The sequence below is a fragment of the Equus przewalskii genome, chromosome 1 (assembly GCF_037783145.1).
Source record: "Equus przewalskii isolate Varuska chromosome 1, EquPr2, whole genome shotgun sequence".
Lineage (NCBI taxonomy): Eukaryota > Metazoa > Chordata > Mammalia > Perissodactyla > Equidae > Equus > Equus przewalskii.
Window position 1 is genome coordinate 58,140,155 of NC_091831.1, and position 15,929 is coordinate 58,156,083.

Below are 15,929 nucleotides of genomic sequence, written 5' to 3' on the forward strand. Positions count from 1 at the left end.
ATCTGTACTCAGTTCTGGTCCTTGAGAGGTCTCCTGCCATTCAGTAAACAGGTCAGTGAGCGGGTCCAGGTGTGGACTGCTCCTGAGAACATGATGTCCACACTGCTGTGTAGGCAGCTCCGTTCCGGCCAAGTCACTTGGGGTAGGTGATTGTTGTTGTTATTGGTGGTGGTTTAATGTAAGAGAGAAGTGTCAGCGGGTTAAACTGGGAGACAACACAAATTACAGGCAGCACGAGAGGCTCCTTTCCCCGGCGTCGCCTACAGTCCAGGGTGGGGCAGGAGCCAAGTCGTTTCCAGAGAACCTGAGAAGAGCCCGAGGACTGTCTCCCTGAGGTAATGGGTCCAGAGAGCGGGAGCGCCTCTTCTTTGAGGACAGCATTTGATATCCCAACAAAAGACCCGGAGGTCGCCGCGGGAGCTGGGACTGGAGTTGAAAGGCCCAGCCCTCTGCATCAGATCTTTCTCAGGTTCCCAAAAGCAGCCTGTCATCATCCCGTCCTCAGAGAAGTCGTTTCCTTAGTGGTTTTCCTCCTGATCTGTACCTGCGAGAGCAGCAGCCCAATCTGTAACGAGACCAGTCTTTACTATTCCATCCGTGTCCTGAAAGGTCTGTTGACCCCATGCCGTTGGTCCTGCCCAGCTGCCCAACTGCGAACTTACAGAGAGAGGAAGATCATGTCACTGCCTGAAAGGAGGGCGGATGATTTATCATGACATGTATGGGATGTCAGCTCTCAATTCCTGTCATCCATCTTCCAAAATAAACTCCATCACGGGGAACTTCGACAGACCACCTGCTGCAAATGGTCTGCTTTTCCCCTTCTTTTCTGACAAAGCCAAAAAGAGTCCTCACCTCCCTCACTGAGAACCACCCCCCACCGCTCCCATACACCTCGTCCCCACAGCCGGGCTTCTGGGATAACCCAGCACCACCAGCTCTAGGTCCCTGCCTGAGTTGAGGGTCTGCCCTCACCAAGGACGTCGTGTTCTGAGAGCTTCTGCTGGCCTCACCCAGGACCGTGCTGGGAGCTCTGCAGTGCAGGAGCAAATGAGAGGCGAAGGACATGAGCCTCTCCTCACCGTGCTGCCCACCTGGCCACCGCCCAGCCATGGAGTGAAGGCAGAAATCACAAGGCAGGAGGAGGAGCAAACGGGCAGCTGGCCAGGGTGGGACTCATCTTCTAGCCCTGTTCTCTCTGCTTCCTGCAAAGTAAGAATGCTCTTGGCCAGAGGTGAGGGACGGACAGATGGCAGCTGGTGGCAATGCCTGTCTGTTTTCCTCTGGGTGTAGCTCAGGGGCTCCTTCTGAGGCAATTCTGTCCTCCAGTTGGAAGACCTAGGGTCCTATGGGCACAAGGACAGCCAGTGCCTAGAGAACACAACCAGGGAGGTGGATGTATGTGGCAGCAAGCATCATTTAAATGGTAGAAAATTCGTGGGCACCACTGCCCCACACCTCAAGCCCCTGGCAGACAGTGCTAATCAATTAGGAGGGTTCTTAACGTAATGCTTTACTCAGTTGCTGCCAATCCACTGGAGTCAGCACTCAAGCTGTTGGCCGTCCCTGCACTAGATTTAAGGGAGAGTTTCTTAATCATGGGAACTGTGAGACTGAAACAGGTGACCAAGGGAACTCGGGATGTCTCTTTCTCCAGCGGAATACAGGGGAACACATGATGTCCAGCTGCCAGGTTGAATGTGACCCTTGCTGAAATCCTAGCTAACACTGATTATGTGTCAGGCACCATTGTGTTTCTGTGGAGGTGATGTCATAGCATGACTACAAGCCAGACCACCTGGGTCCAAATCCTGGTTCTGCCCCTTCTGGCTGTGTGCTCTTCTAGCTCCATGCCTCAGTTTCCTCATCTGTAAAATGGGGATAGTAATAGTATCTGCCTCATCCAGGTGTTGTGGGGAATATATATATATAGTTATATTTGTGTATATGTATACACACAAATTTGTGTATATATGTCTATAATTTTTTCTGTTTAGAATATATTAACTCATTTAAATCCTAAAAACAGAAGGCTTCCCCTAGATGATCCCCAAAGATTCTGACAAGCCTTTAATTTTAAGGAGGAAATTATTATTCTCTGAATTTTCACTAATTAATTTATTATTTCATTTATTTCTACCCCACCTTATTCCAAGAAACATTTTGGGATGATTTACAAACTAGGTAAGGAAACAGTGGAGGGGGTGGAAAGCAGAGATAGGAAAACAAGGGGAATTCAGACTGATACACAATGACATCCTGAGCAGAAGAGCCACGGCCTTGGCTTCGAGCTTCCTGGTGGTCAGAGCAAAGAGGAAAGCAGGGCTGTTGCGAGAGTCAGGCTGCAGGAAGATAGGAGTGCCCCTGGCCTTTGGGCGAAGCACAGCTTTTTCTGGGACTGAGACCCCAGAGAAGTTCCTCCTGTGCGGGTGATGTAGGTAAACGTCCCTTCTGTCCCTATGCGAGGTAGACCCACCATGTTGGGTTGGGATCCCTCGCAGGCCCGTCCCCTTCCCTGGGATGGAGGGAGGAGGCTGCCCTACTTCTTGGCTTGCTCCCTGGTGGCGTCAGGGCCGGGCAGTTTAGAAGTGACAGGAACAGGGTGTTGGCTCAGCGCTAAAGCTCTGGTTTAAGGGGGATCCTCAGTGCTGAGCTATCTTTGGGGGGGCCTGGGAAAGAAGGAGGCCCAGCCCCAGGTTCATGGCATCACCCTCAGTTCATTCATTCACAAATAGGAATTAAGGAACTCCTTAGGGCTCAGCACTCCTCAAGGCACTGGGAGCACATCCATGAACAAAACGGAAAGATCCCTGCCTCGGGAGTTCATGTCCTGGTGATGTGGGGGCAAAGTCCAGCAGAGTGAAGGCACACCCGAGGGCCAGTGCTCAGCATTCCCCAAGGATCCCTGACTGAGCCCGAGCTTGGTTCTCTGGGGGAGTCCTGCACCACCGCCTCAGGGATGCTCAGGACCAGGGAGAGAGGGAGTGACTGATTCCTGGGCTGCCCGCATTTGCCGCAGCAGCCTTGCAGCAGCTGGCCTCTCTCCTGCGAACACCGAAACCCACCCTGGCTCTGCCCTGGGTTTATGGGAAGAGCAGGATGTCTGGAAGGAGACAAACCACACCCAATAGCACAGTCTCTGGAGGGAGAGACCGAGACCGGCTCTGTGCCCCTCGGCCAGTCCTCCTCTCTTCTAAGAATCGTAATAGCTAGCATTTATCTAGCACTTGCTGTATGCCAGCCCCTGTGCTGAGTGCTTTCCATACATTATCTCATTTAATCCTAGGAGATAGATATGATTGTTCTCCCATTTGCAAGATGAGGAAACTGAGATACAGGGAGGCCAAGCAACTTGCTTAAAGTCACAGACTAGTAAGTGGCAGAGCCGGGATCCGAGCCCAGGCCAGCTGACTCCAGAGCCTGCGCTCTTAGCTAAATCCTCTTGTCTCCCTTTCCAAGACCCCCATCTCTCCTGGACCTCGTGCCCAGGCCAGGCCAGGGTTGGGGCTCGGCTCTAGAAGCTCTCTCCAGGTGTTTCCTCCGCCTCTGCAAGGTGCTCCATGGCGCCCTGTGAGGCAGCTCTTAGAGCGGTTTCCCAGCCTCCCTCTTGTATCAGATCCATCTGGAAGTTGGGGGCCAGTGCTAAAAAGACATGACTTTCTCAGAATTTGCTTGTTTCCTGAGCTCTCCTATGCATGTTGCTATGATGATAATTATTAGTACTAATGGTACATTTTGTTAAATATTTTCCTCTTTTCAGTGGGATTTCAGATCCGTTATATGGAGTCATTAGTTTATGCCCAGAATTGTACTAGCCAGGAATACCAGAGTTACGAATCAAGGGTTTGAGAAAGATATCACCATGGTTGGTGAAGACAAGCTCCTGGAGCCACGCAGGGCGCTAGGATGGGGTCCAGCCTCCTGCTCTCGCCCAGTGCTGACTCATCGTGGAGAGCATGATCTGAAGCTGGTTGGAGGGGTCAAAGGAAGGAAGTCCCACTGCCTCCCTCACCATCTCAACGGAAGGGAAGAGGCCCCCTGGGGATGCCCCCACCCTCTACCACCCCCTGCTCCATGGTCATGTTCCAACAGCTCAGATGTGGCAGGTCCAGCAGAGGCGTCCCGTGCAGACCTGCTTCATCAGAGCAGGCATCTCCTGTGTGGCAGGACAGGGAAGACCAAGCCCTGACCCCCTCGGGCCCTTTCCCAGGTCAGGGCCAGCACACATGAGTGGTGGACAGAATATTGCAGTGAGTGAGGCAGAAAGGCCCAGAGAGAGGGGATGTGCTGGTGAGGCCTGCAGCCCTAATGATCCTTCAGTCATGAGGGACAGGAACATGGGAGGAGACATTCTCATCTTTCTGTTCCCTGCAGCTACCCTGGGCCTGGCTTGGAGGAAACTCCCCCACCAACTGCTTTTCTGAATGAGTGAATGAATGAATGAATGAATGCTAGAACTGAAAGGAAGCCTAGTGATCAAGGCCCTCCCTTCATTTTCTTCATAACATAACAGAGGCTCATAGAGCGCATGTGGCTCTAAGGTCACACAGCTGGCTAGGAGTGCGGATCCCGCAGGTGTTATGATACCCTGACCTTCATAAATTTCACTCTTTCCCCCTTTCTTTCAGGGTCCCACTGGAAGGCCTGGCCTCCCGGTAAGTTTTCATTTCTTCCTTCCTTTGCGCCTCTCGTGAGCTCTTTCTCAATCCAAGGACTGGCCAGGTTGGGTGGCTGCTTTTCTCCAGGTGCACCTGGGTGAGAGGCCTCTCTCCAGCGTCTCTGACCTATAGCTGAGGGTGAAGCTTCTTGGTGCCCCTCCTGGGGCCCCAGGCAGGCCCTTCCAGTGCTGGACCTGACTTCCAGACTGGTGACCCTACAATGGGGGGCTGGAAGGGGAGCTAGCCCACTGGCTTACTGGGTATCCTTCTGCATACCAGCCTAGATTAAGACCACTATCCCCACTTCGGCCTATGCCTTCATAAGAGTAGACTCAAAACCTTTGTTTTCCTCCCGGTTACCATTTCTGAATTCTAGAGAGGCTATGACAGGTAACCACGGAGGCTTTGGGACAAAAATAGAAATAATACGAATAGCCATTTCTTACTGAGACCTTAATGCATGCCAGGCACTGTGCTCATCACTCTTCATACGTCTGATTTGTTCAACAACTCAGGGAAGTGGGTGTTATTATGCCCATTTTATAGATGAGGATACTGAGACTCAGAGAGGTAAAACGCCTTGCCCAGTTGTCCAAGCTTCAGTGTAGACCTGCTGGAGGCCTGTGTTATCACACACCGTTCCATGCTGCCGTTTCCTGTGGCCCACGCTCGACATTTGAGAACCATCTTTAAAGTCTTCAAAGACATTGCTCTGTGGGGTGTGGCCTGGGGCATGGATGTGTTGAGTACTGGATCCCATGGGCCCTTGGACAGGTAATGACTCAGGCAAGATGCTGTAGTCAGTCAGAGGAGGAGGTGGGGTGTGGAGGGTGAGCCGGGGCTGGCACCAGGCTGCCCTGTCTCCCTGAACTGAAGGCCACATCCATTCGATTCCAGACCCTTCTGTGCATCCCTCTTATCCCAATTACTCACCTTTTAGATGTGAATTATACTGTAACCTCTTGACTAATCCAACAGCTTCCAGAATTCAAGTCCAACAGCGACTTTCTTAAGGAAAGGCATGTGGGAGAATGTTTAGCCTTTGAAAATGGAAATTCTCCTAGTAAGTATGAGCCCCGAAGTGAAGGAGGATGGGTAAATAGGTCCCATGAAATCCAAGGAGGTGAAAAATCAGATGATGTGGGAACGTGGGCAGACTTTGTTTTTTTCTGACAACGTCCACCTTTAAAAAGCATTTGGGGGCAATTCACAGAACAGGGGCTGCTACGCGTGGTTTCCAGTCCCTGGCCATTCCATGCCTGTCCCTACCCTGAACATTTTATGGCCAGGACTGCAAAGAACATTAGTTTTAAAAAAGAAACGAGAAGCAACCAAAACACCCATCCTGCAATATCATTCAAAAGCCCGAGAGTGAGTGGGCCATGGGGATGTCACAGCCCATGTCCAGCAGGCCTGGTGGCCTCAGCAGGAAGGGCAGACCACCGATCCACGGGTCCTGGTCCTGCTCATGCTTCCACATGAAGGGACCTGGGAGTGACCCACGGAAAGATTTGCTGATGCTGGTCCCTTGTTGTGTGAAGTACCAACAGACTTATAAACCTGACTTGCCCGTGGCCTTCCTGGTCTTAGTACCCATAGATGCTATGTACGCAGCACTCACCAGGTGCCAGGCGCTAGGGGTAAGCTTTCCAGAAACATCATCTCATGGCATCCTCCCAGCAGCCCCGGGAGAGAGATGCGGATGCTCAGGGAGGTTAAGGACACAGATCGATGCTTATAGCCAATGCTGCTGCCCTGCCACTCTTTCACAAAGCCTGAACTTTTTACTAAAGATGCCGTCAGTCTTGACAATGTACGGTAACAAGTGCCTAATTTCAGAGCCAATTGCTGTTCTCTGGTGTATCCACATACATCTTGAGATGCTAATTGTCCCTCAAGGCATTTTGCTTCAGTGGGGTCGGTAAATACAGAATCACCCCAGAAATGCCCACACCCTTCATGGGAACCCACGAACCCAGCTCTCTCCTGCCCAGCGGGGTAGGACAAACATCATCTGATGTTCCACCCCCATTGCTTCCCGTCCTCCCAGGCTCCTAGCAAACCCCAGGCCCCACCCCAGGTTTTATGATGTCTGCACACATATGATTGCAAAAAAATATTTTCTACCAAAAGGGGGAGGAACAAAACTTAATAAGCAGATTTCCGGAGTGAGAAGATGTAACCCCTGGCTATAAAACAAAGTGGTTCCTTCTGAGCGTCTGAAACTCGTGATGCAGCTGAATCCACATGGCTCACGGTCCTTCCTGTGGGTGCCAGGGGTGGCCGAGAGGAGGGAGGGTGGAGAAGGGCTCTGTCCACAGCCCTCTCAGACAGAGGGTCCAGGGAGAGGCCAGGGAGTGTGGGCACTGCTCCCCAATCTGGCAAGACAGACCTAGGGAAGTGATTCACCCATCTGTCACATGGGAGCTGCCACTCACCCTGCTCTGTGCCTTGAAGTCGAGCGTGGCAAGGATTCGGCACATCCTAGCCATAGTTGGGATGGATTGTGGCAACAGCAGTCTAAGGGTGAAAGGGCCTTGGACTCCTTATGAAACACATAGGGAAACTGAGGCCCAGGCTGGTGACCAGGCTCCTATGGTAGTGCTCTTTCCACAGCACCATGGCTGAGTGTGGATAGTGATAGGGGTGGCTGCTTGCCAAACCGTCTGTGGGTGCTGAGTGGGCAAGTTCACCCACACAACACCTGGGCATCATCCCAGCTGGCCGTGCAAACCAGGTCTCGAGCACACAGCTAGCACATGAGGTCCTCTGCCTGCTGGCCCGGCTCAGCCACGTCTAATTGTTTCTGCCTCCTTCATCAGGGAGACAAAGGTGCCATTGGGATGCCTGGACGTGTGGTGAGTTGGTGCATTTGTACCTGCTTGGGTGGCCATTGCTTGCTTCTCTATGCTGGCCTGTCCTCCAAGCCATGGCAAGGTGTTGCCTACTCCAGCCCCGAGGAGGGAGCCAGACCACTCCCTTCCCCCACCCAAGTCTGCTTCAGAAAGGGACAGGTGAGGAGAAGGGAGGAAGTTTATTGCAGTCCTTCAGATCTTGAAATATGGCTTTCCTCTCCAGAGAGCTGCCATGGCAAAGCAAAAATCCAAGAAGTTGCATGAATAAAGCCCTTTGCCGATCACCTACTGGGTGACAGGGTGAGGCCTGAGCTCCTCTCGCCATCGAGAGGACTCCCACCCGCTCCACCGGCCCACCCTCAGATTTACGGCTGCTCCTGCCGCTATCCCCAGCAAGAGCAGCGAAAGATGGCGAGAATTGCAACCATGAAATGCTCTAGGGGAACTGCGGTGGAGCCGGCTCAGCTCAGACGGGCTTGCTTCCAGGCTGTGCCTCCAAATCCTCACCAGGAGGCTGGGAGTTAAAGCATTTAATGTTTCCTGCTGAAAAATTAAGGTGGCAAAAGGAGAAGGAGAAGGCTTGACAGGGAGAGCGCGTCTCAGAAATGGGAAGGCCGGCAATAGGCCTTGAGGCCCAGCACCAGTGTTTCCTGGTGGCTTCCAGCCTCCGAGGGGCCTAGAGAGGGCAGCACAGGCACCTGGTGGCAGCCTGAGGCTGTGGTGGTCTCGTGCCGGCCTCACCCCCAGCTTCCTCTAGGACATGGCCCAAGCTACGCTCCCATCTGACCCCTGACTGCCTGCCCACCAGCCATCAGCCTCCGCCTCCACCCGGCTCCCCATGCCCCTGACTACCCCCACGCCATCCTTCCATGTCACTCACATGCTTTGCCTCCTAACCTCACCTCCTGGCTGGTTGGCCTTCAGCCTGGGTGTGGCATCCTTGTGTGAGTTTGCGTGCCTGGTGTGGTGCTTGGAGAAAAGGCATCCAGATCAGAGCTGACACTTGAGAGTGCTAACCATGTGCTGGGCACTGTGCTGAGACCTTGCCCACAGGAGCTCACGAGAACTGCACGAGGTAGTCACGGCTCCCACCCCCATTTTTCAGATGAGGAAACTGAGGCTCAGATGTTAAGTGTCTTTCCCAAGGTCACATGGCCTTGGGAGGTGGCTGATCAGGGACTTTAATCCAGGCAGCCTGACTCCAGACCTGTGCCCTTGACCCTGACATTGCTTCTCTCCATCTCCCTCATTGGCATCACAGCTCTAAGGAGGGGCTGATCCTTAGGGTGAAGCCACAGTGCCTAGGCCTGGGACCTGGGACATTTCAGAGGTTCAGGACAAGTGTTCCATGTCACAGAGCTTTGAGCTCCCCAGGGCTCAGCCAAGGGCTTTCTATCAAGACATGGGGGCTGGAGCCCTGGGCCACCCCTTGGCGGGCTCTCCCGCCACTTCCCAGACCACAGCCCTGTGGGGTTCCTGCTCCACTTCACTTCTCCAGCTCCAAACCCCAAGTCTCCTAAGCTGTCACTGGGTCCTTCCCTGTATAGAGCAGGCACACGACGTTCATCCAGCCTTTCTCAGGGGCTCGCTGTGGGTGGACCTGAGCCAGGCATGCTCTCCACCATCACCCGTCCAAGGTCTCGTTTTGTTGATGAGCGTGTTGAGACTCAGTTTGCCCAGGATAGCAATGGAGTTGGGTTTCGTACCCCAGCTGACTCCCAGACCCCAAAGTCCTTGCTCCTAATGGGTGAGCTTCAGGAGTCTCCACGCTGAGTGCAGCGGCCAGCCTTCGGGTGGGCTGCCGCCTCCCACCCTCCTTCTTGGGCTCTGTGGACATGACCCCCTGGAAAGTGGCCATTGGATCCAGGTTCTGACCCACAGGGGTGGGGGCAGGAGGAAGAGCCACAGGAGGTCTTTCCATTTCCTTCTACCTCAGGCTATTTTCAAGCCACTTTGGGGCTTCCATGCTGCTTGTGCTATTTTAAATGTGTCAATGGACCCATTTGGCTACCCAGTAGGTGTCCTGGCATGAGCCGCCTGATAAGGATTAGAGCGGCCAGTGGGTGTGAAATGCCTGAGTTGTTCCCATAGTTCACCAGAGGTGGCGCCACTGGCTTCTGCAGATTAGGGTGGATTGGAGCTGTCCACCGCTGGTCACTGTGGTTACAGGGACTCGTCCTCGGTCCTCCCAGATGTGTGGGCATTACTATCTGTCCTCCCACGTTCCTCCATGCCCCCTCCTGCCGTCTTGCCTGGCCAGCCCTCACAACTCCTCATGTGTCTAGCTTGGCAAAGCTTTGTGCTTGGTGCTCATCAGGACCTTCAAACCAAGCAGACCCCACTCCACAATGCAGTCCTTGGGGAAGTCTCCCCCACGCCCACCCCCACCTCAAACGACTCCGCCAGCTGGGGCCATGGCTGCTCAGGTAGATGTTCTGACCTGGGTGGGTTCTCCTTTTCTCTCTGTCTCTGTCTGTCTGCCTGTCTCTCTCTCTTCACACACATACACACACACACTCACAGAGGAGCTTCTTTTTCTTTTTGTTTCTTTTTTAAAGTTAATTTTTGTTGAGTTTATGATAGCTTACAATCTTGTGAAATTTCAGTTGTACATTATTGTTTGTCAGTCGTGTGGTAGGTGCACCACTTCCCCCTTTGTGCCCACCCCTCACCCCTTTTCCCCTGTAGCCACTAATCTGTTTCAGACAGGGCTTCTTAAGGCCCCAGACCGTGCTTCTCTCTCAGTTATCTGGAAGGGCCAGCTGGGGCCGGACCACAGGGTGAGACAGCTGTCCACACACTGTGCCTGTTGGACACGGAGCCGCCACGTGCCAGCATCTGTGTTTGGTTCAGTTTCTTGTTTCACGGTGATTTCTTTTGTTTGGTCATTGTGCCATTAACACAGATTCTTGTGTGTGTGCTTCCCTCATCCTCTCTTTTTTCTCTCCCTCCCTCTCTCTTTCCTGCACCCTGTGTTGCATGTGGCTGCCCCAGGGCGTAAAGGGCCAACCAGGCGAGAAGGTGAGTGTGTGCTTTCCCCTCTGCCCTTCCGCCCCAGACTGGCTTCCACCCCACGGACTCCTGGGGTTGCTTTCAGAGGCGCCCATCTCAGCCCTCCTCTCAGCGTGCAGGCCCCAACTCAGCGTGCCAGCCAGGCCTGCTCTGCCCTCGCAGCCTCTCACGGCCCAGTTTCCTAACAGCTTCCACACCATCCGGCAGAAGTCTTGGATTCCTGGGCTGAGGTCCCAGCTTCCCTGGCTGAGTGGGCCTCCCCCGCCTGCTGAGGCTGCACGTGGCCTCATCACTCATTCCCAGCCTTAGGCGGTCCACCCTTCCTGGAGGCAGGGAGAGTACCAATCGCTGTTTTGTGTAGCTGATTCTAGCCCCTCCCCCAGCCCACTGGTGCCCTCAGAAACTCTCTCTGTGCTGCCTCAGAGTCCCCCAGGGAAATGCCCAGAGAGACTCCCAGGGTTGTAGAGTGGAGCCCCTGGAACCCCAGACCTGGTGGGTTCTGAGAGATTACACAGAGCAACACATCTAACCAGCTCACTTTACGGATGAGGAAACTGAGGCCCGGAGAGGGGGTGGGGCTTGCCCAAGTCCCCACAGCAATAGTGATGAGCAGGGGCTAGAAGCCAGACCGCCTGGTGCCCAGCTCTCTACTTCCTTGCCTGTGCATCGCTGCAGTGTGTCTCTGCAGTAGAATCTCCCTGACTCCAAAATAATAACAATGACAACAATAATAATAGCAGCCACCGAGTATAGAGCACAAACTGCAGCAGGTGCAGTTTTAATTGTTTTGTCTCTGTTCTCCCAGTTAACACCGACACAGCCCTTCCAGGGGCCTCACTGTTCCCATTTACATGAGCAGGAAGTGAAGCACAGAGAGGCAGTCACAGAGCGGGAAGTCATAGAGCTGGACAGGAGCCCTGGCGTGTCTGACTCCAAGGTTGGGGCCACAACCACCATGTCTGGTTTCCTCCAAATGGAACAAAGACTGTTGGTCCCACCCTCTCAGGGGTCTCAACTGCCCAGGAGAAAGGCAGGACACATCACTGTCCATGGGCAATAGCCAACACTTGCCAGCCCCACAGATCCCAGGCTTTCTTCTCAGCACTTGACAACCTTATCTCCTGAACCTTTCACATCTACCCTATGAACAGGTGCTACTATTCCTGCCTTACAAACAGGGAAACTGAGGCAGAGGGAAGTTAAGCAGCCCAAGGTCACAGCTGGAAGGGAGCAGAGCTGGGCTTCAAACCCAAGCCTCCTGGCTCTTAGCCATCACACGATGCTACCTTGTATAAAAATTACTGTATAACTGTGATGGCATCGACAGTTACGAATTTGAAATCGCTCCTCATCTGGGTGTGAGGCATGACATCTTACAAATGTGTGTATGTCCCTTGCCCTCTGAGGGCAGCAGAGCAGCTCTTAGCACCCTGGTGCACAGAGGAGGTGTGTGGGCTCAGAGAGGTTCCGTGACTTGCCTGGCAGAACAAGACCTGCAAGTGAGGGCCTGGGTGTCTCCTCTGCCAGGAGGAGTGGATTCCCGGTGAGAAGCAGCATCCTCCCCTCCTCCAAGCAGGGCCGAGTCTCAGTCCTGCCAGAGCATCGCCTCTCATCCTCATCTGTGTTCCATACACCCTTCATCCTCTTTCTGTCTCCCCTCCCCATCAGTCCACACACACCCGGATTATCTGGGCAGCTCAGCCGTCCTTGGACAGCACTTGAGCTCCCAGCACAGCAGCAACCACCATCCTCTCAGGGCTGAACATTCTGCCCCGGACTTAACCCCTCGGTAGCATTCTCAGACCAGGACTAGGAAGTTTGAGGTATCTCCAGCCTTTAGGCTCAGGGCTGCTGGGCCCACACAGTGAGTGTGTGCCTGATCCCCATTGTCTGTTTTCAGCAACTCCACCCACGGGGCAAGCCTGTTCACCATGCAGGGTGGGCAGCCGCATGGGTATTCGGGGCTAGGGGCAGGAGAAGACCTCAGGGGTTTAGAAACTTGGGTGGGGCTGAGGCAGGCTGGAGAGCATCCTAAGCAGGGCCTCGGGGGCAGGCCTCTGGGCCTGGGCAGCCCTGGCTGAGCTGAGTGTCCCCTCCCTCCCTGTGCCACCCTCTTGCCCATCACTGCACTGAGTCCTCTTCCCTCCCCTCCCTGGCCTGGGATCCTACCACGCTCTTTCCCTGGTCCCCACACCTCATGCTGTCGCTCACATCTCCTCTCTGCCTTCCTCCTGCTTCCCTGCCGCCCTTCTCATTCCCTCCTGAATGCTCCATTCATCCCCTTCGAGTTTCCTCTCCTCTGATGCCGTCATCTTCCTCCCCATCCTCTGGCCCCCCTTGTCCTAGGCCCCCCTTGTCCCCTGGTTAGGCCCCCACCCTCGTCTGCTCCTGCTTCCCACCTTCCAGCTCCTCCTTTTTCTCTTTCCCCGCTCCCCTGTCCCTGCCCCTTGCTCCCTCGCCCTCTCCTCTCTCTTTCTCTCTCCCACAGGGGGCCCCAGGAGATGCCGGCATGTCCATCATCGGTCCCCGTGGCCCCCCTGTAAGTGGTTTTTGCTCTTCTTCGGGGTGGGGGGCAGGATGAGTTAATGAAAAGGGCTTGGGGGTGGAGGGAGCACAAGTCCCGGCTGTGCCTCGGGGGTGGCGGCCGCTGCGTGTGATGTGGTCTGCTCGGTACTGCTGTTGGTGTTAAGGAAAGTGACCTGACTAAATATACTTCAACTGCAGCCTCTCGGGAGAGGGGCGCGGGGTCTGCCCTCTAGCCCCACACCACAGCAGCTGTGAGGCCGCCCTGCTGCTCACAGGCAGAGGGGAGAATGCTTGCCTCTCCCGAGGGGCTGCTCCAGCTTTCCAGAGGACAAGCCTTATTTCCGGAGCCCACGCAGCAGATAGCCGGAGTCCTGGTTCCCTGACCCAGGCACCCACTCCTGGTCTTGCAGAGACCCAACCCACCGCTCACCCTCGAAGGCTCATTTCTGTGTTCTGCTGGGTTCTGTGCCTTAGTACCTTCCCCTGGTGGCAGGGGCTTGGGAAAATCAGAGAGGCTTCCCCTCTGATATGCTCCCTTAGGGACCAAAAGGGGGACGTGGGCGATGATGCAGGAAGATATTGTGACTATGGGAAGGAGGACTGGCTGTTTTTCTCAAAGAGTGCCCGAACCATAGGACTTCAATAAAATCACCACAATGTCAGGGTGGAAGGGAGCTCAGTGATGGTCTAGCACAGCCCTCTTAGAAGGGGAAACTGAGGCCCAGAGAGGGGAAGGGGTTTGCTAGGCCACGCCCACACAGAGGCTGGGGCGGGATTAGCACCCAGGACCCCTGGCACCCAGGCTTCTACCACAGCAACAGGCTGCTGTCTCACACTCTGCTGTGTCCTTTTCCTGACCTGCTATGCACCGTGAGACAGTGAGGGGAGCAGAGGGCTAGCCTCTAGGAGTCTGAGGCTAGCCTAGTGGATGGATGAAGCCCAGACTGCCCATTTCCCTGCCTTTAATGGGGAAAGCCAGCAGGAAGCAGGAGTCTCTCCCACCCGCAGTCTAGGGAGAGGGTCGGAGAGCAAATTGCTAAGTCACGTCCAAGGGAGCGGTCCCGATGATCCATGCAGCTAGGGAGGGGCTGTGGCGAGAGCTGGGAGCTCAGAGGTTGAGACACTTCGGGCTGCTGGGAGACTGGGGGCGGTCAGAGAAGGAGCTGAAGGATGGTGCTGCGGAGCAGGGCTGGCAGGCAGGTCAGGGCCTGGGCTGCATAGACACTGCCTTCTCGGCAAGGTTTCCTCTGGCTCAGAGCCCAGCGGTAATGCTAAGGACTGACCGTGGGCACTTACTCTGTGGCAGGCAGCATCCTAAGGCCTTTATGCACGGTAACCCACTCCATCCTCACAAGAACCCCACAGGTAGGTACTGTTAGCACCTCCATTCTATGGATGAGAACAGTGAGGCACAGAGAGGTTGACTTGCCCGAGGTCATACACTAGAGTGTGGCCACACTGGGATTTGATCACTCAGCCCAGGCCGTGTGGCTCAGTCTGCACTTTGAAGCCCCAGTGCTGTAGCAGATGGCCAGCCTGGGGGGTTACCCTCCTCTGTGCTTCTGGGCTTGCCTGGCCACTGCCCTGATGGGCTGTAAGCCTCCTGGTGTATTGGGGGAGCCACAGCATGGATGCCCTGAGCCCGGTTGTTCCTGGAGAAGGTGCTGCCCAGCCAGGATGACTAGGAGATGGAAGGTCACGGGGAAAGACAGTGCCCAGGTTCTAAGGGCAAGGGGAGGCCGAGCCTGGGAGGACCTGTTAGCAGTAACACTGAACACAAGTCCTACCCTTTGGCTACCGTCTCTGCCTGCCTCCCAGTCTGACCTCAGATGTTCCATTGTGTCGGTCATGCTGGTCCTCTAGCACCCTTTTAGCAGCGTCTTTCAGCAGCAGTTTGTCAACAGGCTACCTATAAGTTGTTGAGAGGCCTCACTTAGGGAGAACATGCCCCGGGTGGTGTCTGCCTCAGCCCCCGCGGCTTCCGCCCGGCGTGCATCAACCTAATCAGGAACACACCTCCTGCAATGGATTTGATTCCAGTGGTGAAAAGTACCTTCTGTCCAGGTAGCAAGTGATAGCTTCCATGTCCTGGTCACCTTTCGCATCCTGGGTCCTGTGCTGAAAGCCTGGGTCTGCGCCAGTCTCCTTCAGTCCTCCTGACGAAGCTGTGAGGCAGGCCTGCCAGCCCCTTTCACAGAGAAGGATGCTGAGTGTCATAACTCGCCTGTGGTCCCCCAGCTAGTCCATGCTGGAGCTGGGGTTGGGCCAGGTCGGCCTCATTCCACAGCCAGCATTCTTTCCCCAACATCCATGTTTTAAGCTCTACTGTTTACAAAGGATATTTACCTTAAGGAGAAAAAACTTCTCCCTCTGAGTGCTGTGTTGGTGCTAGGAGAAGTTTTATGGCACCAGGAGGCTTGACCAAGCCCAGTGTCCTCGGACTTTGGCCTGTGTAGGTGACCATCACACAGATGACAGGGGCTGCCCCTGCTGGTCCTCACTAGACACCAGGGCAACCACCTCAGCTCCTCCTGGGAAGCCACCCGAGCTGGTGAGAGCAGGGGACGGGGAAGACAAAGGGGCTGTTTGTCATTAAGGGGTGGAGGTCAAGTGGGCAAGCCCTCTGTGGCCGGGGATGATGGGGAACATGTGGCTTTCAGCTCGGCCAGGAAGGGCCCAGAATAAATGCTGCTAATAAAAACCAGCCTTGCCGCTCTCAGGGGCCACCTGCCCCCTCTCTTGAAGTTTCAGAAATGGTCTGATCAAAGGGAGAACCACCCAGGCACTGTGGGGAAGGTTGGTTCACATTCCGACGCGGGAAGATGCTAGAGCGGGTGCCCCATTAAACAGAGGGGAGGCTGGGACCTCCAGACCTGGC

At 54.8% G+C, this 15,929-nt stretch overlaps 1 protein-coding gene across 1 annotated transcript in view; it reads left to right on the plus strand.

The window, feature by feature from the left end:
- COL13A1 (collagen type XIII alpha 1 chain) overlaps positions 1 to 15,929 on the plus strand; it is a 154,216-nt gene that overhangs the window by 66,898 nt on the left and 71,389 nt on the right. Inside the window, exons 4-7 of the mRNA XM_070620561.1 lie at positions 4,629 to 4,655; positions 7,481 to 7,516; positions 10,508 to 10,534; positions 13,014 to 13,064. Of these exons, the coding sequence (XP_070476662.1) occupies positions 4,629 to 4,655; positions 7,481 to 7,516; positions 10,508 to 10,534; positions 13,014 to 13,064 (141 nt within the window). The remainder of the gene's footprint in view (positions 1 to 4,628; positions 4,656 to 7,480; positions 7,517 to 10,507; positions 10,535 to 13,013; positions 13,065 to 15,929) is intronic.